Here is a 23040-nt window from a genome sequence, read left to right as displayed (position 1 = left end):
AGAGATAATAAAGATCACAGCAATAACCATAGTGAGTAACAGCCGAGTAATAATAGCGATTGTGATGTTATACGACGTAAACAATAAACACAGTGACATCAGAAATAAATGTAGCATGCAGTGATGTGGGATTATAAGGCTGGAGTTACACAGGCATCAGGGCTCTGCTTGGGGCCTCTGTTGCAGACTCTGTTCAGACATATCCTTATGCTTTCAAAGAGATTCCATTGACTTCAATGGGATCCATTAGTTTTCAACTGACGTTCATTTATTCTGTAGGATTTAATCTGAAAAACAAAAAATGCTGCGTGCAGGGTTTTTTCGCCGGCTTAGATCTTGCAAAATAAACGGAAATTGCAATGGAGCTCCCTGAATGGAGCTGCAATGCAAGTGTAACCCAGCTTAAGAATGCACATAGGGATATCGCAGCTAGGAAAAAATGCATGCAGTAATGTCACAAAACAGTGGTAATTCCAATCTCAAGAAAGGCCCTACATTGATGTCCCAGCCCAGGATAAGTAAACCTTATAATACATGAATAGTGCACACAGTGCTGATCCAGAAATAGTGCCATATCTCTTTAGGATCTTCCTATGACATTTCAACTCAGCCCTAATAAGGTATATATTTCTGGAGGTGTCTGTAAATATGTGGTTGAAACAATTGAATAAGCAGTTCAATGTTTCTAAATACAAAATATTACACTTGAAGGAATCCTTTATTCTAGTATCATATCGGCTGTTATATATTAGCAAAGACTTCAGAAGAGAAGGATTCAGGGGTAGTAATTTCTAAAAGCTGGCCTGTGTAGCTAGAGGTATAACCAGTAGAAAGAGGGAGATTGTGATCCCGCTGTATAGAGCTCTAGTACAAATCTCTAGCACTTTTTGGCACCAGTTAATTTGAAAGAATTATTATTATTTTTTTTTGCTGAACTACCCCTTTAAGGACCAAGGTCAACTATACGACTGCTATAATTATTTTGCTCTACCTGAATTTGTGGCAGTCAATGTATTGCTCATATTTCTCTGACACACTTGAGATTTCATAGCTTTTTTTTTTTTTTTCCTTTTTGTTTTTTATGGTAGTATTCAACTGGCACGCTTGTAGACCGAGACCTGATGTACCTTTAAAGTCTTATGTTTCCGTTATATACCTTTCCTACTACATCGGGTATTTACATATCGATTAGGCGTACTGTTTTGGCTTATTACAGTATATTCAGACAGTATATTCCTTGTCTCTCCCTTTCTCCCTTTTACCAGTGTTGAATTTGTGATTTATTCTTTTGTGTGAATTTTTTTTTTAATAAACATTGAATGTGTTGAAAATGAAGCTGGCAGTGTGTCATCATTACATAATAATACATTTTTCTGAGTGTTTGTGGCTACATATCCAGACATTTCAGGCACTAGATCAAAATTTAAATTTCCAGTTTACAGCATATATTATTACAATAAAATAATATTAATACTTTCCAATACTCTACAACAGAAGAAGATGAAACTTCTGAGATGACTTTTGTATTGTTATTTAAATATTACTTATTAGAGATGAGCGAACCTGGAGCATGCTGGAGTCCATCCGAACCCGAACTTTCGGCATTTGATTAGCGGTGGCTGCTGAAGTTGGATAAAGCCCTAAGGCTATGTGGAAAACATGGATATAGTCATTGGCTGTATCCATGTTTTCCAGACAACCTTAGAGCTTTATCCAAGTTCAGCAGCCCCAGCTAATCAAATACCGAACGTTCGGGTTCGGATCGACTTGAACCTGAACCCGGTTCGCTCATCTCTATTACTTACAGTATGTATAATCATTGCATACATGACCCATAATTTACTGCCGGTACTGTTCTGTTGTGTTCTTCAATGCATGTCCGTCATGGGGTCTGTCTGTCTCCTGAGGCCGGTATTTGGGCTAAAATGGTAAAACATACAGCTCATGGTTCAAGGAAGGACAGCATTCAATAATTGACTTTTTTATTTTTTTTATTAGTATGAAGGACACAGTGCATGTGAAGCAGATCCAACTACTATTAAAAATGATACAACCAGTGAAAAGTCATCTGTGGCCCCTACATCCCTGTATTAGAGGCAACAGAGTTCACATGTGGGTTCACACATCCATTTTTACAATAAAACTGATGGAATAAAAAACTGATGGAAAAAACGGATGCATTTGTGTGCATCCATTTGATCCGTTTTTGCGTTGACTTCCCTTATACAAAAAAAAAAGGATCATTACATCCGTTTTTTTATTTTTATTTTTATTTTCTTAAAGTACACAAAAATGTGGTCGACCACATCTCTGTGTACATTAAAAAAACGGATGCGTTTTGATGCTATCCTTGTTATGGAAAAACGGATCAAAGCAGATGCACACAAATGAACCTATTTTTTCCATCAGTTTTTTTTTGCAAAAGCAGATAAGAAAAACGGATTGCAAAAACGAAGTGTGAACCCAGCCTAAGGCTCTGTTCACATTTGAATCATGGTTAAAGCCACAAGCATTGCAGGATCCAGTATACAACAGATCTCAGTGTGCCCAAAGATCCCTATTGAATTATACTATGGTCTGTCAACACTCCATTGTTTTAACCACAAGAGTGGATCCAGTACCGATCCTGTTGCCAAGCTGATTTAACTGACAAAGGAAACTTTGTAGCATTCACTTCATGTGAACATAGCCTAAACTTACCATTTTTCCACTATGGTTTCTGAGTTAAGTTGATTCACACAGGTGACTTCATGTTTAAAGGGGTACTCAGGTGAAGGAAATTTTTTTTTTAAATCAATAGATCTCTGAAAGTTAGACAGATTTGTAAATTGCTTCTAGTTATAAATCCCAAGTCTTTCTGAACTTATCAGCTGCTGTATGTCCTACAGGAAGTCATGTTTTCTTTGGTCTTCTATCACGGTGCTTTCTGCTGCCACCTCTGTCCATGTCAGGAACTGTACCCCTTTAATATCTCAGCAATTTATTGTTAATAATACAGGTTTTCTTCTAAAAAAAAACAAAAACATTTTTTTTAGAGGAAAACCTTGGGGGCGCATGTTGGTCCAGGATCCAATGTGGAGTCACTTTCTGGGTAATATTTATGCAGAACAGCAAAGCTTTCTGTCATCTTTTGTTATTATTATTAGGACATGTAGGGGAAAGTGTGTATATTATTACCTGGTGGGATTTCAGCCATTTTTCTACTATGCATGTATATGTATAATTGATTTATCTAAGGGATGGTTATACATTATTACACCCTGGACGTCATGATTATCAGTGGATCATACTCATTTATTACCAATACCCAACATTTGTATTATACATTTACTTAATTTATTGATATTGCGCATATACCCTTTACATGTTGCTTATTTGGTTACTAAAAATGTATATGTATATATATATATATATATATATATATATATATATATATATGATTATAAATTGGGACACTGAAATGAAGCTCATTGTATTCTACAATATAGAGTTTTGATTTTGCATCCATAATAAATACAGAACAAATTCTAAAACTATACACAAAAATGTTTAAGTAATAAAATAGATATTTGTGCGGCGAGGCATAGCACCCCATAGTTCTGCATAGGAAATGCGGAGGCGCTGCCAGATGAGCCACACTATATAAATATACAAGGCATTTGCTTCATGATTCTGCCAGTTCCTACTTTGCCTCCAGCTACATTTAAAGGGCTGTATTCCATTATTTAGACTAAAAGGGTGATTCCACCCTAAACTGTTATAAAGATTTCCAGTAAAAAAAAAAATCCCACACAAAGACTGAAACTAGGGGCCTTTTTTAGGCGTAATATTGCTGGTCTGGCACTAGATGGCAGAGCTGGGCTTCACCTATAGCAGTTGCCTTACCTTGATCCTAACTGTGTCTCCCGCTACTCAGATACCCTCAGGACTAACAATAAGGCACAATATTAATACAAGGGGGAAGTCAAAATAAAAATATTTGCAGTATCCCATAATTATTGGTTAGGTGTAACACAACCTGTTTGCTGTGTTCATTATGTCCATTTGCACCATTGAAAGGATTTTTGTACTGTTAATTGTTTCTTCTGTTCTAGTTAATGTTATTTTATGTTAAGGGATAACCGCACTTACACACATCATCTAATATAGGTTGTTTCTTTCTGCCATCTACTGGTGTCATTAGGAAAAAAGTGAGTTATATGATTTACATTTTCCCATGCTGTCAGTTTACATTACAGAAAGTTCTAGAAAATTGAGTCACTAGTCGCTACTAAGCTATTTAACTATTCTGGTCTTTAAAGGGGTTATCCAGCGCTACAAAAACATGGCCACATTTCCCCCTCTCTTGTCTCCAGATTGTGTGGGGTTTCAAATTCAATTCCATTAAAGTAAATGGAGCTTAATTGCAAACCACAACTGAACTGGAGACAAGAGAGGGGGAAAAGTGGCCATGTTTTTGGAGCGCTGGATAACCCCTTAAATTCCCCCTAGAAGCCATTCTGGAACTATTTGGGCCAGAACAGCACGTCATGCTCTAGAAACCTGCACACCACAATGTGAGTTGCAAAAACCTATGAATTTTATTATCTTTAGAGAACTTACTAATGTGAATACTAGCCCTCCTAACTAATGTGAACACAGAATTTGTATTAGGCTCCCACAGGTTAACCCAGCACTACCTTCTACACCCTGTAACTATATTCCACTGCCAACTGTACCAAGGAGTTTCCGCCTGACAAAGTTTACTGTTCACTAAAATACTTGTTGCATTTAAAGGGCCTTGTTGCATTTAAAGGGCCTTTTACCCTTCAACACTGCAGATTACTCATGGAAGCATGGGACTTGCTCAGTGAAAAACATCTTGCCCTCTGATACCATGACAAGGCTGGCAGTATGCCACAAGGCCCAGCCTACCGCAGGTGCAACATATCAAGCTAAAACCACGGCTTACACTAACACCAGGGCCGTCACTGTACATATGTACAAAGCACATATGACACAGACAAAAATATCAACTGGCCAATAGAAGATTATAACTGGAGATGTTAGAATGGATAACCAACACCAATAAATTATAAGTATGTCTGTCAAAAACAAAAATTACAACATCAGGAACAAAAATATCTTTAAAATTTCTTTAATTGCATTAATGAGTAGATCAATGCTGATGCAGCCTGTACTGGCACAGCTAATATGGCAGGCATGGAGGCCTTCAAAAGGCTGCCAGCTGCCATATTAGATAATTAGAAGCCAAAACCATACAGTACATGTCATTTCAACTTTTGAATGCCCTAATCTTTATCGATCACAGCATTTAAGGGTTTAAATGACTGAAATCAGCTTCATATCTGCCAAAGTATTGCTATTGCTTTGTGTCATAGGAGCAAAATAATTAAAGTACCATTGGCAACAAATTTACATTGGACCACATAATAAAAACAATGCATCGGGTTTCAGTCATGATGTCTGATGTTTTACCAAAAAAAGCACTGCATACTATGCTATTATGGCCTACAGAGAACAGGAACAGACCAAGCTATGATAACTTCCCATGGAAAGCATCATAAACTATCGAGCATTGTGGAGCCCATAATAATAGTAATTGTAATGTCCCATGGCTGCACAGGTAATGTAAGGATAACCTCACAAAAGAAGAACTATGTATGTATTTTGGGTGGGGATGCCTGTTAATATTACACAGATCACATGTGGAGACAGTTATAGAAAAGAGAATCCATGTAGACAAGAACATTCCGGAGAAAATAAGCCACACTGGAATGAGTCCAAACATGGTGGAGCCTAGAAGATCTCGTGAGTGTCCAACACCTCTGCTAGCAACCTAACAAAGGATTATGCATGTTGTAGCCCAAAATGATGATACTCAATCTCTTCGACATGTTCCATTTCAGGATAATTGGAATACTTCATACACAATACATTGTGGGCAGATTTACATTGGTCTAATGTATATGCAATATACATAAGGGGTGAACACCATTAAAACATCACTTTTAATATTCTTCTAAAAAACATATAACACCACAACCAAAACCCAAGTCCAAATGAGTCTGTAATTACACCAGTTACTGGTGTAATTACAGACTCATTTGGACTTGGGTTTTGGTTGTGGGGTTATATGTTTTTTAGAAGAATATTAAAAGTGATGTTTTAATGGTGTTCACCCCTTATGTATATTGATTTACTCACCGTTAGGGTGTCTTGTTCTAGTCCGCTGGTGTGAGACGGACTTGTGATTGTGTATTTAATGTATATGCAACTTAAATTTCATCTTGATAGATAGACATATACTACTACATAAAGTAAGGGATATTTGGCTTGCAGGTGAAATATATGGAAAACACAACATCATTGGCAGTCATCATTTCTGCTTAGCGTAAATCGACTTTCATCAGTGAACAGCACAGAGGCCACTGGTCTGTCATCCAGCATAGAAGGAGATCACTATGCATCAGCCACTGTCGCCTTTGGTAGTGGTGGTGTTACAGTGTGGGCAGGTGTGTCCAGTGGAGTTGGTGTTACAGTGTGGGCAGTTGTGTCTAAAGGTGGTGTTACAGTGTGGGCAGGTGTGTCCAGTGGAGTTGGTGTTACAGTGTGGGCAGTTGTGTCTAAAGGTGGTGTTACAGTGTGGGCAAGTGTGTCCAGTGGAGTTGGTGTTACAGTGTGGGCAGTTGTGTCTAGTGGTGGTGGTTACAGTGTGGGCAGGTGTGTCTAGTCTATATAGAACTGCCCTACACTGTGAGGATGGTACAGTGACAAGCCCATACTACTAACATCATTATGTCTCTGCATAAACAACACAGCCGCCTAATATCAACTTCATGGAGGACAATGCTCCAGCTCATCGAGGTCACATCATTAGGGAACTGCTGCTGGAGACTGGGGGACCTCACATGGAGTGATCCGCACTTTTTACAGACCTAACCTATGAGATCAACTCAGCTGCGGTGTAGAGGCTTTCAACGCTGCACCCCAGAACCTCAGTGACTTGAGGGCCGCCCTCAAGAAGAGTGGGATGCCATGCCTCAGCAGACAATAAGGAGACTTGTGAACAATATGAGACACCCTTTGCTCAAGGACACACGACAAGTTACTGACACAGTGACATGTTGCTGGGGTATACCCATCACTGGTGTTGGCTCTTGTTCCAATAACATGTTTTAAATGGGGTAATCACTATTGCTGTTTCTACTTACATACCCCATGATATGATATCACTGGAGAGGGCACTTTTTACATTTCCCATCTATTTTACCCGCAAGCCAAATATCTTTTTTGAGCAGTGAAGATAGGTGATGATGTGCACCGGTTTGTGTGGTGCCCAACCGCCGGGATAATGTTATGTCAGTGGTTGGAATACAGCTCAGCCAATAGTCGTGATGCCAGTGCTAACTCAGCACACAGGTATGGTGTTGTACCTGCTTTTAGTTTATGTGGCTGGCTGTCTTGACCCCCAATGGTCGGTGACCTGCCGGGTTGTGATGTGTCCATTGGGCTCTTATCACAGTGGTCCGGAGAGGAGAGAGGACCCACCAAGACTGTCAGTACGGCCACCCCAAGAAAGGGGAAATAACCCAAGGACAATGTAGTCTACGTATATATAAATACGTAATATAAGAATAAATAAACTGATCTTTGATGGAAATCTCTTACAATACAGGATAGTAGAGTAACGAGTGACTTTTGAGATACAGACTTCAGTTCACTAAATCTGTGCTGAAAGATGCTGAAGTGCTGAGGTAGAATAGCAGTACTGGTTCAGTTGAGTAGAGAGTTCAAAAGAGTGGAGAGGAGTTTGTCGGGAGGGCCCCAACCCAGTGCAGTAATGTGCTCTTCTGGAACATGAGAGAAGAAATACTTGCAGAAGAAATACTTGAGAGAATCATACTTGTGCCTGTGTGTCGACCTGAATGTCGCTAAAGCACCTTCTGCCCTACAGTGTCGGGGGAGCCCATACTATGAGGGTGACACAAGCCCCAGTCTTGGTTACCTGAGTTGAGCTAAGTGTCCGAGCGTGTCCCGGTGTCACCTGCGCTGCGAGATAGAGTACATAGGCCTTGGTTATGGCTGCTTTCCTCTATCCGGGTCAGTTCTTCTGTTCTAGGATACTGCCCTGCACTGTTTCAAGAGGTTCACGGCGTGGGCTGGGGTGGTCTCTGAATTCATAGTGTATGTAAGTGTAGCTTTTAGAAAGACAGTCTCTGCGTTCTTCATACGTGTCTGTTCACTATCACACTCTAGACTAGACTGGACTGTCCCCTAGGGGTTGTGTTGTGTATGTATGGAGTGCAAGGATAGGCAGAAAAAGAAAAGCATCTCTCATTGGTTGGCACAGACCATGTGGTACAAAAACAGTAACCCTATAGTGACTACAGCTGTGCAATATATAACAAAGCTCAAACATAACACTGGCACCTTGTGGTAAAAGTAGAGAATGCATCTTCAATACCACTAAAGGGATAACTTTCTGACCGGTGCCTAAAGCACTTTGATAGATAATAGAATAGATAATAGAAAGATAGATAGATAGATAGATAGATAGATAGATAGATAGATAGGAGATAGATAGCAGATAGATAGATGATAGATAGATAGAGAGATAGAGAGATAGATAGATGATAGATAGATCGATAGATGATAGATAGATAGATAGATAGATAGATAGATAGATAGATAGATAGATAGATAGATGATAGATAGATCGATAGATGATAGATGATAGATGATAGATAGATGATAGATTATAGATAAAATTCTAACCAACCGGGGCAAAGAAAACCTTGGCTCCACAAATCCGACCATAACAAATCATTGGGTTTTAAACCAAAAAAAGATTAAACGTCATCATCAGTTTGTGCTGCATTTGCATTTATATGAATAATATGTAAGCAGGTCAAATAAATTTCCTAGCTAATGGAATAGATTTGTTTTACCTGTGGTTTTCACTCCCTATACACACCGATTATGTGCTGCCGGTTATCGGTTTGCAAACTTGTTGGCGTCTTTGTATCACTGTAGGTGATGGAACGGGATGAGGTCAGGTCACTACATACACCTCCCCTATTATTATGGCCGATATGTTGTATTTCACACATGGTGATCAGCTTCCAGGTCATGTGATTCGGAGACCTGCCTATTATTTATCGGATCACATAACTAGATTATGATTCACGTCTTTACTTTTTGGGCCATCACTTGGTATAAAACGTAATTTCTCCTTTATAATTGAACAATCATTCCATTTTCCACGACATCTCCACACCCTCATTGTTTGCAGTTCTGTCCGATCCCTGGATTATCATAGGTCTATACAGGGAAAGGGTCATAAGAGTGGAATATTGAGCCAATCCTATTAAACAAACATGCATCACCCGCACGTAGGGTTTACTCTGGTGTATCACAGATTGGAATTCTAGGGCTTATCTCGCCCCATTGTTACATGGTTCTACAGGAACATATAAATGTGCAGATGATGACAACCCTCCATTCTTTACCTGAAGGCAACACAGACAATGGGCACAATGGTAAGTGCTGAGGCAAATATGTACATTGCCATAATGCAGATGTAGTTCCATATTATATTCTGTTGTTATTATTGTATTTACTAGAATAAAAGGTCAAAAATGTATTTATTTATTTATCTCCCTCCCTCTTAAGATATGAGGGAAGTTAAGTGTACCTGTTAGCATATTAAACTTTTGATATGTCCTAGTGACATGTAAAAGTTTTTGATTGGTCATGGTTCAAGTGTTCATAAATCGTCTTTAATGTGTCAGTTCTACTCAATTTGTTTGCTGGCACTTTTATTTTTTAAGCAACTAGTGTCTAAAATTATACAGATTTGTAAATTACTTGTATTTAAAAACAACCCCAAGCCTTCCTGTACTTATCAGCTACTGTATGTCCTGCAGGAAGTGGTGTATTCTTTCCATTCTGACACACTGCTCTCTGCTGCCACCTCTGTCCATGTCAGGAACTGTCCAGAGCAGCAGCAAATCCCCATAGAAAACTTCTCCTGCTGGCAGCAGAGAACACCGTGTAGGACTGGAAAGAATACACCACTTCCTGCAGGACATACAGCAACTGATAAGTACTCGAAGACTTAAGATTTTTAAATATAATTAATTTACAAATCTGTATAACTTTCTAGTCCCATTCTGTGTGGGAACATAGCCTTAGGTTGGAGAAAAAGAAAACATATAGCAGCTGGGGCACTTCTTGTACAGACAGACTGAGAATATGCTAGGGCTGCTCATTATACATTTATTATAGGGAACCTTTCCCCAAGACAATGGTATCTATTCTATCTCCATCATATTATAGAGCAGGAAGAGCTGAGCAGATTGATATATATCTTTAAAGGAAAACATTCAGTATAACTTAAAAAAACGTTAAATGAAGTCCTTGCTCATTCTGTGATAAGGAGTCCAGTGGGCGGTGTCTCTCAATGGACTGGACTCTTTAGCATATAAAACATTAGAGATTTCAATCTAAAATTACAAGTTGTACTGAATCTTTTCCCATAAAGATATATATCAATCTGCTCCGCTCTTTCTGCTCTATAACATGATACCGATAGCTTAGGTAGCATTTTCATGGAGACAGGTTCCTTTTAAGGAAGCTAAGATTTCTTATCATCTATTAAGTTATTTTTTTCTTGGCATATTTTAAATTTTTGTATAGAGAAAATTCTTTGGTAACATTTTTCCTTATTCCCACTTTCCCCAGCTGCTTCTTCTGGGCTTTTTGGCCGTCTTCATAAGCCCACTAAAGGGAGATGAGGTAAGAGATTGTTAACCCTTAAATTGTTTTATGGTCCTTTTGTGCCTTGAATTTACACACAGTTACACATAGTCAATAATAATTTGTTTACATGGGCATTTTCACTAATATAGTCTGACAAGGTGTAAGGTGCTGTGTTTGTTATAAACAATAATCTAATGTGGACTGATCCATCAACACAAATTGTCCTGCACTTGAATTACAAGTAATATTTGCTGAAGGCCCTTACATTACCCTATTTGGTCTAATAGCAAAAGCCCATTGGGCCCTTGTATCTAAGTTTGCCAGTTGCTGTTCCCGACACCTTATATAGGTTGTAAGAAGTGTTGGACTCAATGTTGGGGGTGAGGATAAAATTCCCAGAGCCTTCTTCTCTGCTTACGCTTTTTCTTCTGGGGCCTCCCCCAATGGACCAAGGGGACGCCAGGGCCTCACTATCTGTGGAGAAGTTCATGCAAAAACTTTTAAACTATTGATCAGTTTACCTTTGTATAGCATTACATTACGTTCAGCATTACATTAAGTCAAAATTGTTGCTGAACCATATATTGTTGCAGTCCATGAAAGGGTTGTATAGTTGCTTTAATGAAACCTGTCACCCCTATCATGCCTCACCAACATCTAGGGGGTGCCTCATAGTTGGAGAAGCCGTACACTGAAGTGTATCACCTGATCATACAGTGCCTAACCTTATTTTTTAAATGTGTCTTCCAGTCGTTCCAATACCCAGGCACAGGATACAATGGAGAGAACGAATACCACACCGTGACTGTCAATGAGCAAGTCAGGGTTGCTGTAATTAACGTGTACTCTGGAAGGCAGTCAGCCAATGCCGTCTTCGATTACAGTCAGGTAAGGGGCCTGGGATGCCTGACTCACTTTAGGGTTTATCTGCTATATATTGACATCTGTGTCACCAATCATAGTACTGTGTACATAGTACATGAATAGTTTGATTAAGAAACAGCTCTATCTTATATATGGGCCGGGTTTGTTATTGTAGCTCAACCCTATTTATTTTGATGGAGGTCAGCTGCAATTCTAGACATGGAAGAAAATGGCGCAGAATACAGGTAGTCCTCGACTTACGTCAGTGATCCGTTCTTACGCAGCGTTGTAAACCGAATTTCGATGTAAGTCGGATCATATGTTCATACAATACTGTACCATAACAACAGTACTGTCATGTAAACACTTAGCCTATCCTAACATAGTACCCTACATAATTATCAATATCCTCAGTCTAGAACCGCATAACTGAGTACTGTACCAGTATAGTATTGTACTGTATTCTTCTGCCGCTGCATGTATTCGAGTTACGTCGATACCGTGTAAGTCGGAATAAGGCGTCGAATAAAGCGTTGTAACCACGAAACGATGTAACTCGAGACCGTTGTAACCCGAGGACCACCTGTAAATCATCCATACATGCTGAATGAGTCACTGTCATTAAAAAATAACTTTTAACATCTCATCAGGCATGTCAAAAGTTATTGATCGCAGCAGGTCTCACTGCTGAGACCCACTGTAATCAGGAGAAATAACTAGGGAGAGAGAGAGAGAGAGAGAGAGAGAGAGAGAGCAGCAATCTGCTTATTCTGACAATGTAAGTCTATGAGGCTACATTGTCGGAATTAGAAAGCAGCCAGGGAATGGATGGTGCTGCCAGTGTTGGACTGGCCCACCAGAGGACTGGAGGATCCTCCTGTGGGCCCCCAGCTTTAGAATCTGCACTAACACTGACTGACATGTTGTTTCTCACTGGTTCTTCATTGGTGGGCCCCCAGGATCATTTGCTCTGGTGGGCCAGTCTGAAACTAAGTTCTGCTGTTGCTTTTTCTTCCCAACTACAGTATATCTCCTGATCACAGTGGGTCTCAGCAGTTAGACTTGCTGTGATCAATAGCTTTTGACATGCCTGATGCCACATCAAAAGTTTTTTTTAAGGACAGATACTCTTCAATTTCAGAGAACTCCAGTAACATATAGGGGCACATTTATCAAGTTTGTTGCGCTCATCACTGGCACACAAATCCACCACTGACTGATTTCTGACAACTCTCAGGTTATAGTCATGATAATTTACATGCCACAACGCGACCGCATTCACTTTCACTAGTTGAGATGTAGGCGGTGTGATCGCATAGCTATATACTAATAATGCTATCACTGGAAGCACAATGCATCCATAGGGAATAAAGAAATTCACACACAATTGCCTTGCGGAGTCACTTCTTATTTCCAGTGTTTAGATACAATTTTACTTTGAGAGACGATTTTAAGAACAAGTTTAAAACCTGCATCAATCAATGATCTCATTATTGTCTTATTGTTTTTCCAGAACATAGTTGCCTACCACATGCCCTACAAAGGAATCTGTGTATTGGCACACATGGACATCGCCACCTTCCCAGGCCTTGGAAAGATAAACGAGTGGATTCACACTAAGAGGGTAATTAGCTATCTGTACCACATATCTCTACATATCAATCTAAACCTAACGCATAAACTGGGCTAAAATCATAAGAGTAAGGGGCAGAATCCTCCTACATTATACCTGAGTACAGAATAATAGATTAGAAGCGTTCCCCCATTAGAACAGTTTATACAATGCTATAACAACGTGTACAGTAGTGATGAGCGAATAGTGAAATATTCGAATATTCGATATTCATACAAATATCTCCCGAATATTCGATCGAATATTCAATCCCATTAAAGTCTATGGGAACAAGTATTTGATTATTGAAAAACATCTATTTGACCACTTGGAGGTAAGAACCGGAAGCTGGGGGATTTGAATGCTTATCGAATATTTATCGAATATTCTGCGAACTATTCAATAATATTCGATAGATCGAATACCTTACTATTCGATCGAATATCTATTCGATCGAACAGTATTCGCTCATCACTAGTGTACAGTTATGGGGTACTTTTTGACGTTGATGTTTTTTCCTGCTACAGGAACAGAAGAAGGAACTGGAAGAGCTGCGCAAACATTACTTTGTGACTAACCAGCAGGTGTACGATCTTGCCCAGTATGGTAATGCTGTGCAAAGCCTTTGCTGGGGAATTCCAACCTACTGGGCTCGCGAATACGCTAGTAAGTACAGACACGGTGGATAGGTATATCTGCCAAATATTAAAGAGACTTTTTGACTGGACAGTATCAGTGCTCAGCGTTCTCTGTCCCCAAACCCATCTACTTTGTACTAGAAGGTTCTCCCAATATTAGACTGATGTAGGCTGATAACATGGTACCCAGCTTCCTATACACCCAATGATTAATTATAGACTGTGGTGGAACTCAGCAGTGAGTGTGCAGTTATTCTGCAGCACCTCCAGAGGTGGATTAGGAGTATTACACAACACTCATTGAGATCAATGAAATACCTAATGTGCTATATCCTCCAGACCAAGATATGTTCTTTGCAGCCACTGTGGCTTATTAAAGAAGGTCCACAATAGAGTAACAACCTTCATTAACTCAGAATACTGATGGGGTATTTTTAACCAAACACACCCTGTAATACCAAGGTTTTTGCTTCTTCAGACCATATTCTCCACAGTACTTGAAAATGAAACAAAATGGATAATGAATACATTGAATATGACTAAATGTTATTTTCTGCAGGTCCTCATGAAGGTTTTGCTGGTGCCAATGGATGTGCTGGTATTCATTTATTCTGCCTGCGCATTGGTCTTTGTGCAGGATTCAATCTGTAATCTGTCTAATGTCTAAGAACATGGTGGTGCGGTCCACATTCAAGCCAATCTGTCCACCTGACTGCTGACTGAGCTGGTGTCACCAGATAGATATCAGTGAAAGCGCTCAGAACATACCTTTGTTGTCTGTCTTTTTCCTTTCATAAAAAAGTCTTTATATATAGTGTCAAGGAGGCGGGGACTATCATTCTCTAGGCCCTATCACCGCTACACCTCACTGTACTGTATGCACAGTGCGTATCGCTGCTTATGCAAAGGGGCGAGTTTATAGCGCAATGAGACATGCTAGGAACCAGAGAACAATAGGCCCCGCCTCCTTGACTCTATTAACAAACCCAAATAAATGCCTTATGAAAGTAAAACACAGACACAGGCAACAAAGGTATATTCTTAAAGGGGTTATCCAGCGCTAAAAAAACACATGGCCACTTTCTCCCAAAGACAGCCCCACTCTTGTCTCCAGCTCGGGCGGGGTTTTGCTGCTCAGTACCATTGAAGTGAATGGAGCTTAATTAGAAACCGCACCTGAACTGGAGACAAGAGTTGTGTTGTCTCTGAAAGAAAGTGGCCATGTTTTTGTAGCGCTGGATAACCCCTTTAATGCTTTACCTGATATCTATCCAGCGAACCCACCAGCTTAGTAAGTGGCCAAGGGCTGACAGATTCACTTTAAATCCCGATGTGCCAGCTGCAAGCTGCAATGTTCAAATAGCCTATATGTATTAAGCTATAGGTAAAGACTTAAAGACCAACAATAAAAAGAAAAAAAAAATATGATTGTATTTTCTTTTGTCTATAAAGCTATTAACTAATTGAAACACAGTAGTAGTAAGTTTACTTTGAATTGGAGCATTATATATCATACATGTACAGTATTTGATAGGTGCATCTCAGAAATATGACTGTATTAAACATCAGGGCCCCATCAATTAATGCTCGGCCTCATCTCATGTGGATAAATAGTAAATAAGTAGTAAACACCAGAATAAAAGACCACAATGGGCAGAAACACAAGTCCACAATCCGCACAACTGAGATTGTAATTCATGGAGTGTTCACCAGATGGCGCAATATCCCACATATCCCACAGAAGTGTCACTGTTGTTATTACTTTCAAAATCTAAATCAACAGTAGATATTATATAAAGCAAGTTTGCAATATACCTTCATTATTTTTTTGCTGTTATCATGCTGTAAAATAAAGCGATACTTACCAGAAATCCAGGTCCAGTCTCCTGAAGGCAGATTTTCTGACTTGTGCTGGTTGTAAAAAAGAGACTAAACACAGGAATTCCGGCCAGTACAGAGAGTCACGGCTCAATGTGTCCAACAATCACATGACTGCCTTCTCTCTGTGAGCGTTCAGATTGTCTGGGATACACAGGACTTCCTGTTTTCTGACTGTTTCCTGTTTTTTGAGAAAAAAAAGAGTCAGAAAACAGAAAGTGCCGTGTTCTCCATGATAACTAAAAAAAATAATGAATGTAAATTCACTTTATATCACATCTACTGCTGATTTAGATTTTGAAAGTTATAACGACAGGTACACTTAATGGCTATGTTCACACTACGTAAGTTTCCGGCCGTAGCGGGTTCCGTGAATAAGCGGCCGGAGACTTACGTAGTTTGCGTACAATGGAAAGTATACGATGTACGGCCGCACAGTTCACACTACGTACAAACTTAAGCCCGGATCGTACGCGGCGGCGTAAAAAATGAACCAGACCATTGTTTGTGGACGAAAATGCCGTAACTTACGCCCGTAGCGTTACATGCGGTCCCGTACGTAGTGGTGATTTCTTCATTTTTGCAGCTTTTTGTGCCGATCCAAAAGGTTCTGTGGGGTGTCCGGGGCTAGGCGAAGATTTCCAAGTAAAAGACCACTGTCAGATCGCTACGTAGGGCGCTCGGGAAGCGTAAGTAGACTGCGGCGTAAGTTTGCGGTCCGTACGTAGCCGACCGCAAGTAGCGTAAATCTCCGGCCGGAGTTTACCGCGTATATGTCCGGCCGCGAAAATATGCGGCCGGACATATACGCAGTGTGAACATAGCCTAAGGATGATTACTGTAGGTTCTAAACTCTTATTCTTGAAAGACAAAATGGAGCGGGGCCCCTCCAGTTTTCAGTAGTTCACAATTTTATACACATTCCTAGAAATAGTTGTTAAAAAATAAAATATAGAATGCAAAAAACTAAATTTGTTTACCCGGGTTTATAAGTTGCTACCAGGGCCCCACCTACTACATAGTATACGTGACTGGTGAGAGTTAAGATCCCCTAACATGATCCCCAAACTTACCTGAATAATCACAGATGCTTCATTGTGGTCGAACAAGCCACAGCGGCGATTTAATTGAACAAAACAAAAACAACCCCCTATGTAACACTAATCAGATTGAATAAACTTAATATATAACATTTCAAACAGCAAGATTTACAGCAATCGTCATCCCCCCACGTGCCTCACCTGTCTGCTGCTTCTATGCCAGCTCCCTAGGGCGCTATAGATTTATAGGGGCAGTGAGCCCTTAATAGCATCTGCCATGACATTCCCTGGTGGAGCCTCTGCATGTTAACCCTTAGCTAGCGGTCACAGCTCTCCTGCCCATGATTCCTGCCTGTCTGTGACTACTACAGTATACAGTCCTTTGCTGCCTTCCACATACTTCTGCTGCACACAAATAGAGCTTGTGGTTCCTACTTGCCTAGCGCACTCATTGCTCTCATGATGATGCCGGGAGGTCCAAAACTGTTTAAATATTGGCGCTACTGTATTGACACAGCTGCGCAGTTTCACTTTGAAGCTAAATTTCATTTAACAACATCTTAGTATCCTTAGGTATGAACCCCCCCCCCCCCTTAAACTATTATGTAAAAGCATCAATGAAGAGTACATGGAGTCCATATGTCAATATTAGTAGTCAGTATTTTAGATCAGCGTTTGTAAACCAAAACTAGCAGTAGGTCCAAAACACACAACATATACAAATCTTTCTTTTTCCTCTGTTAGAATTAAAATACTGACCCAAATACTGCTGCATGAGGGTGGTCTATCGCTGCCCACAGCTGTAAAATGTCCTACTGTATTCTATGAGATGTTGCATTCTGCTCTATCACCACAAGATGTCAGGATTTGTACTATTCTTGGTAAGTTCACTCACACAGAAAAAAAACCCAGCAGGTGTAGACAAAGCAAGTTTGTCAGGAAAAAGTGTTCATTCTATTAAACCTCTGAGCGGCATACGGCTATGTTCACACACTGTAAGGGCCCTATTCCACGGGACGATTATCGTTCGCATAATCGTTAACGATAAACGATCCAAAAGACCGCTATTGCGAAAGACCTGAACTCATTCACCCATTTACACGGAACGATAATCGTTAGGCGGTCGTCTTGTCGTCGCTATTGCGTTCGTCACTACTGCAAATGACCGAACGACGTCTTATTTAATGCAAACAATTTGCGAACGAGCAACGATAAAAATAGGTCCAGGTCTTATTAAACGATTAACAATTTCTCGTTCAGTCGTTAGTCGTTAACTGCTATTTTAACCGAACGATTATCAGATTCGAACGATTTAACGATAATCTGAACGATAATCGTCCCGTGGAATAGGGCCCTAAGAGGGTCGGGTCACGGAAAGGCCGGTCTCTGAAAAGATCATCCCGGCTGGTACTGCAGTACTGGCCGGATACTCTTAAGCGCCGCTTAGTTCTGATGCGGGATGCAATCCCCATAGAATCCCCATAGAAAACCTCTCCTGCTGTCCAGACTGGTAAAAATACACCACTTCCTGCAGGACATACAACAACTGATAAGTACTGGAAGTCTTAAAGAGGACCTGTCACCCCCCGTGTCGGGGTGACAGGCTCCCGACCCCCCGTTAGAGCGCCCTATACTTACCTAATCGCGCTCACAGGAGAGTCCGATGCCCATAGAGAATGACGGAGCATCGGACTCCCCATTCATTCTCTATGAGCGTCGGACTCTGCTGTGTGCGCGCGCGCCGGGCTTCGGGAGCTGAAATCTTAAAGCGGGACCCGGCGCGATTAGGTGAGTATAGGGGGATCTAGCAGGGGGTCAGGAGCCTGTCACCCCGGCACGGGGGGTGACAGGTCCTCTTTAAGACTTCAAGTACTTATCAGTTGTTGTATGTCCTGCAGGAAGTGGTGTATTTCTACCAGTCTGGACAGCAGGAGAGGTTTTCTATGGGGATTGGCTACTGCTTTGGACTGTTCCTGTCATGGACCGAGGTGACAGCAGAGAGCACTGTGTCAGATTGGAAATAATACACCTCTCCTGCAGGACATACAGCAGCTGATAAGTACTGGAAGATTTTTAAATAAAAGTAAATTACAAAACTGTAGCACTTTCTAACCGCAGTTGATTTAAAAGAAAATATTTTTGCTGGAGTACCCCTTTAAGCTTTGTGGCATTGAGTAATGCAGTGTATGCTTATACTTTTATTGTCCATACCCACAGGACTCATTGCTTCTCACATTCTTATACACCTGCCTCTGATATTACTAAGAATACCTGGTTAGTTTTGTGTATTATACTTCAGCTTTTATACTTCAGACTTACTACTTGACTACCTTTTACTATCCCTTTACCATTTCCTGATGCTAGTACTATAACATTTCACTTTCCTCACTGTGTCTCAGCTTATTATGATGTAGCTATCTAATCAACTACTCATATACATATAATTTTTACAATTACAGTACAATTCTTTATTTGTGGTGCAAATCTAGCTCTGCTACATCTACATGTGCAAATCTCATGAAAATGTCAATAAAATTACTGAAGATATTTCCTGTGGTGCCTTGGATATACAATGGTGCCCTGGATTACGAGCATAATTTGTTCCGGGGCAGTGCTTGTAATCCAAATCCACTCTTAAACCAAAGCAAATTTTCCTATAAGAAATCACGGATCTGCAGACAATTGGTTTCCCACCCCAAAAATAATGATTTTTTTGTTCTGAATAACATGTAAAACAAATGAAACAAACAATGAGAAACAGCTGAATATAAGTTACTGTACATTATAACAATCAGCATGTGGAGTATTATGTATAGTAAGGGCATAAACCTGATAACACAGCAGCAGTTTGTAGATACAGGATGGAACTCCAGATCCCCATAATGCAGTAGTGTAGTACAACAGGCTAGAATAGAGAAGCAGGGCTGCTGTCAGAGGTCTGTGTGGTCACATGACTGCAGTGGGGAAGGGGTGTGTGTTCAGCATGGACCAATCAGGATGTGAGAATCACAGAGATGTGCAGGAGGACAGTGACAGAAACCTTTATACACAGCATTTGCTGAGTGTGAGTGCAGGCATATTATAGCGGCAGTGTGTATAGCTGAGTGTAAGTACAGGCGCATTATAGCAAGAATGGAGAGGATGGGAAACACAAGGGCTATCAGAGACTGCAGGGTGCATGGAGGAATGAGCAGGGCAGAGTATAGCAGCACTCTCTGTCCGGGGAGAGAGGGGTTACAGCTATGGAGAGATTACCTCCACAGTCCTGTCCCTTGATGCAAGCCCCAGCCTGAAGGGGATCTGCTATGATTTGAAGTGTGTGGGAGCAGGGGCGTAGCTAATGTCTCCTGGGCCCTGGTGCGAGAGGCCAACTTGGGCCCCCCCCCCCCCCCTCCTTTCACGACCAAGTGATGCTATTGTTGTGTGTGTGTGTATATATATATATATATATATATATATATATATACATATACAGTGGTGCCTTGGATTATGAGCATAATTCGTTCCAGGACTGTGCTTGTAATCCAAATCCACTCTTAAACCAAAGCAAATTTTCCTATAAGAAATCATGTAAATGCAGACAATTGGTTCCACACCCCAAATATATTTATTATTCTGTACTGTACAGTAATGGAGAGGATGGGAAACACAAGGGCGGACAGAGACTGCAGGGAGCATGAAGGAATGAGCAGTACAGATGTGGGCACATACATGCAGCACTCTCTGCCCGGGGAGAGAGGGGTTACAGCTATGAAGAGATTACCCCCCCCACAGTCCTGTCCCCTGATGTAAGCCCCAGCCTGAAGGGGATCTGCTATGATTTGGAAGGTGTTTAGAGTACAGTGCTGTAGACCCCGCTATGCAGGCCATGCCCCTTCTCCACTCGCGCTCCCACCCAATACAGGAAGTTCTTAAACCAAAGCAATGCTCTTAAACCAAGTCACAATTTTGAAAAACTGTGAGCTCTTAAACCAAAACGCTCTTAAACTAATTTACTCTTAAACCAAGGTACCACTGTATATATATATATATATATATATATATATATATATATATACACACACACACACACACACCAAGACAGATATTACCTATTACCGCCATACTGTTACCGACCAAATCCTGTATACTGAGACCAATATTACCAGTAATACCAGTATATAGGGAGGAAACATTACCGCCACACCACAACCACAACCATCACCACCATATTGTTACTGACCAAATCCAGTACACTAAATCACCTCATCCAGTCATATAGAGGTGGCCCCAGCTCTACACAGGCTCTATACACCATATACATTACTGTGCAGTTATATCAGGTGACTCACAGGAGACGTCTTTTCTGATCGGAGTTCTTTCCTTTTCATCTTCTTCTCCATCCGTCCTAGGCCGTTATGAGAACTTCTCCGAGCCACGAATCCACAGAATCTGCCAGACAGACATATTAGGCTCCACACTCTGACACCATCTCCATCTCTCTACACACTGCACATCTGTACTGTCCCCTTTACACCCTCATTTAGTGGGTAGCCTGACTCTATGTGACCTCCTAATATATGCCCCCCTCTGTGTATTCCCTCTCCCCCTATGTTGCCCCCCCAAATAGATGGCCCCCTCTACCCCCTCCCTTATAGATGGCCCCCTCTACCCCCTCCCTTATAGATGGCCCCCTCTACCCCCTCCCTTATAGATGGCCCCCTCTCTCCTCACCCTCCCTTATGGATGGTCCCCTCTCCCCCCACCCTCCCTTATGAATGGCCCCCCTCTCCCCCCACCCTCCCTTATAGATGGTCCCCTTCCCCCCCCCCCTCCCTTATAGATGGTCCCCTTTCCCCCCCTCCCTTATAGATGGTCCCCTTTCCCCCCCCTTTATAGATGGTCCCCTTCCTCCCTCCCTTATAGATAGTCCCCTTCCCCCCCCCACCCTCATAGATGCCCCCCTCCTTTCCCCCCACCCTCATAGATGGCCCCTCTTTCCCCCCCACCCTCATAGATGGCCCCCTCCTTCCCCCCACCCTCATAGATGGCCCCCCTCTTTCCCCCCACCCTCATAGATGGCCCCCCTCTTTCCCCCCACCCTCATAAATGCCCCCCTCCTTCCCCCCCACCCTCATAGATGCCCCCCTCCTTTCCCCCCACCCTCATAGATGGCCCCCTCCTTTCCCCCCACCCTCATAGATGCCCCCCTCCTTCCCCCCACCCTCATAGATGCCCCCCTCCTTTCCCCCCACCCTCATAGATGGCCCCCTCCTTTCCCCCCACCCTCATAGATGGCCCCCTCCTTTCCCCCCACCCTCATAGATGCCCCCCTCCTTTCCCCCCACCCCCATAGATGCCCCCCTCCTTTCCCCCCACCCCCATAGATGCCCCCCTCCTTTCCCCCCACCCTCATAGATGCCCCCCTCTTTCCCCCCACCCTCATAGATGCCCCCCTCCTTTCCCCCCACCCTCATAGATGGCCCCCTCTTCCCCCCCACCCTCATAGATGCCCCCCTCCTTTCCCCCCACCCGTACAGGCTGATAAAAAAACAAAACTTAACTCACCTGACATCGCGCTCCCACGTTGATCCTCACTCCTTCGCCTTCGGTCTGTCCCCGGCTGCTGCGCGGCTGCCGGGGGTGTCGCGTCTTATCCCCGGCAGGGCGCGCATCCCAGAACTCCCTGCGCGCCGGAAACCGGAAGTCAGGGCCCAAGGCGCGCAGGGAGTTCTGGGATGCGCGCGCTGCCGGGGGTAAGACGCGACACCCCCGGCAGCTGCGCAGAAGCCGTGGGAAAGACGGAGCCAGTCTCTTGTGACCGCAAGCAAAACAATGCTTGCGGTCACAAGAGTGATTGATCGGGGGGCCCCGCGGGCCCCCCTTGTGGCGGGCCCGGTCGCGGCGGCGACCCCCGCGACCACGGTGGCTACGCCACTGTGTGGGAGACTTCCTGGGTCAGAGTACAGTGCTGTAGACCCCGCTATGCAGAAAATGTCCCTCCCACGTTCCACCTCCCACCAAGTAAATGGAGCTCTAGTACCAACGCAATGCTTTTAAACCAAGTTACAATTTTGAAAAACTGTGAGCTCTTCTTGCAAAATGCTCTCAATCCAAGTTACTCTTAAACCAAGGTGCCACTGTATATTGAACACAGTGATTTTCTTTTTCTTTTTACTGATAAGAAACCAGAAATCTGTATGCAAACTCACATATGCAGGGTAAATGGTATCCAGATGAACATGGAGAAACAATGTACAAAGTA

At 42.0% G+C, this 23040-nt stretch overlaps 1 protein-coding gene across 2 annotated transcripts in view; it reads left to right on the top strand.

Annotated features, from left to right (window-relative positions):
* LOC138765969 (gastrokine-2-like) overlaps positions 1 to 15303 on the top strand; it is a 69478-nt gene extending 54175 nt beyond the window's left edge. The window contains exons 1-6 of one of the 2 annotated variants that reach the window (XM_069943191.1): positions 9477 to 9542; positions 10747 to 10800; positions 11515 to 11652; positions 13142 to 13252; positions 13768 to 13906; positions 14438 to 15303. In XM_069943191.1, the coding sequence (XP_069799292.1) occupies positions 9531 to 9542; positions 10747 to 10800; positions 11515 to 11652; positions 13142 to 13252; positions 13768 to 13906; positions 14438 to 14529 (546 nt within the window). In that variant the 5' untranslated portion in view covers positions 9477 to 9530 and the 3' untranslated portion in view covers positions 14530 to 15303. Of the gene's footprint in view, positions 1 to 9476; positions 9543 to 10746; positions 10801 to 11514; positions 11653 to 13141; positions 13253 to 13767; positions 13907 to 14437 lie in introns of those variants that run through there. The other variant, XM_069943200.1, reaches the window with a different exon arrangement.
* The last annotated feature ends 7737 nt before the right edge of the window (positions 15304 to 23040 follow it).

The sequence above is a fragment of the Dendropsophus ebraccatus genome, chromosome 1 (genome assembly GCF_027789765.1).
Source record: "Dendropsophus ebraccatus isolate aDenEbr1 chromosome 1, aDenEbr1.pat, whole genome shotgun sequence".
NCBI classification, from domain to species: domain Eukaryota; kingdom Metazoa; phylum Chordata; class Amphibia; order Anura; family Hylidae; genus Dendropsophus; species Dendropsophus ebraccatus.
This window is presented reverse-complemented; position numbering and strand designations above follow the sequence as displayed.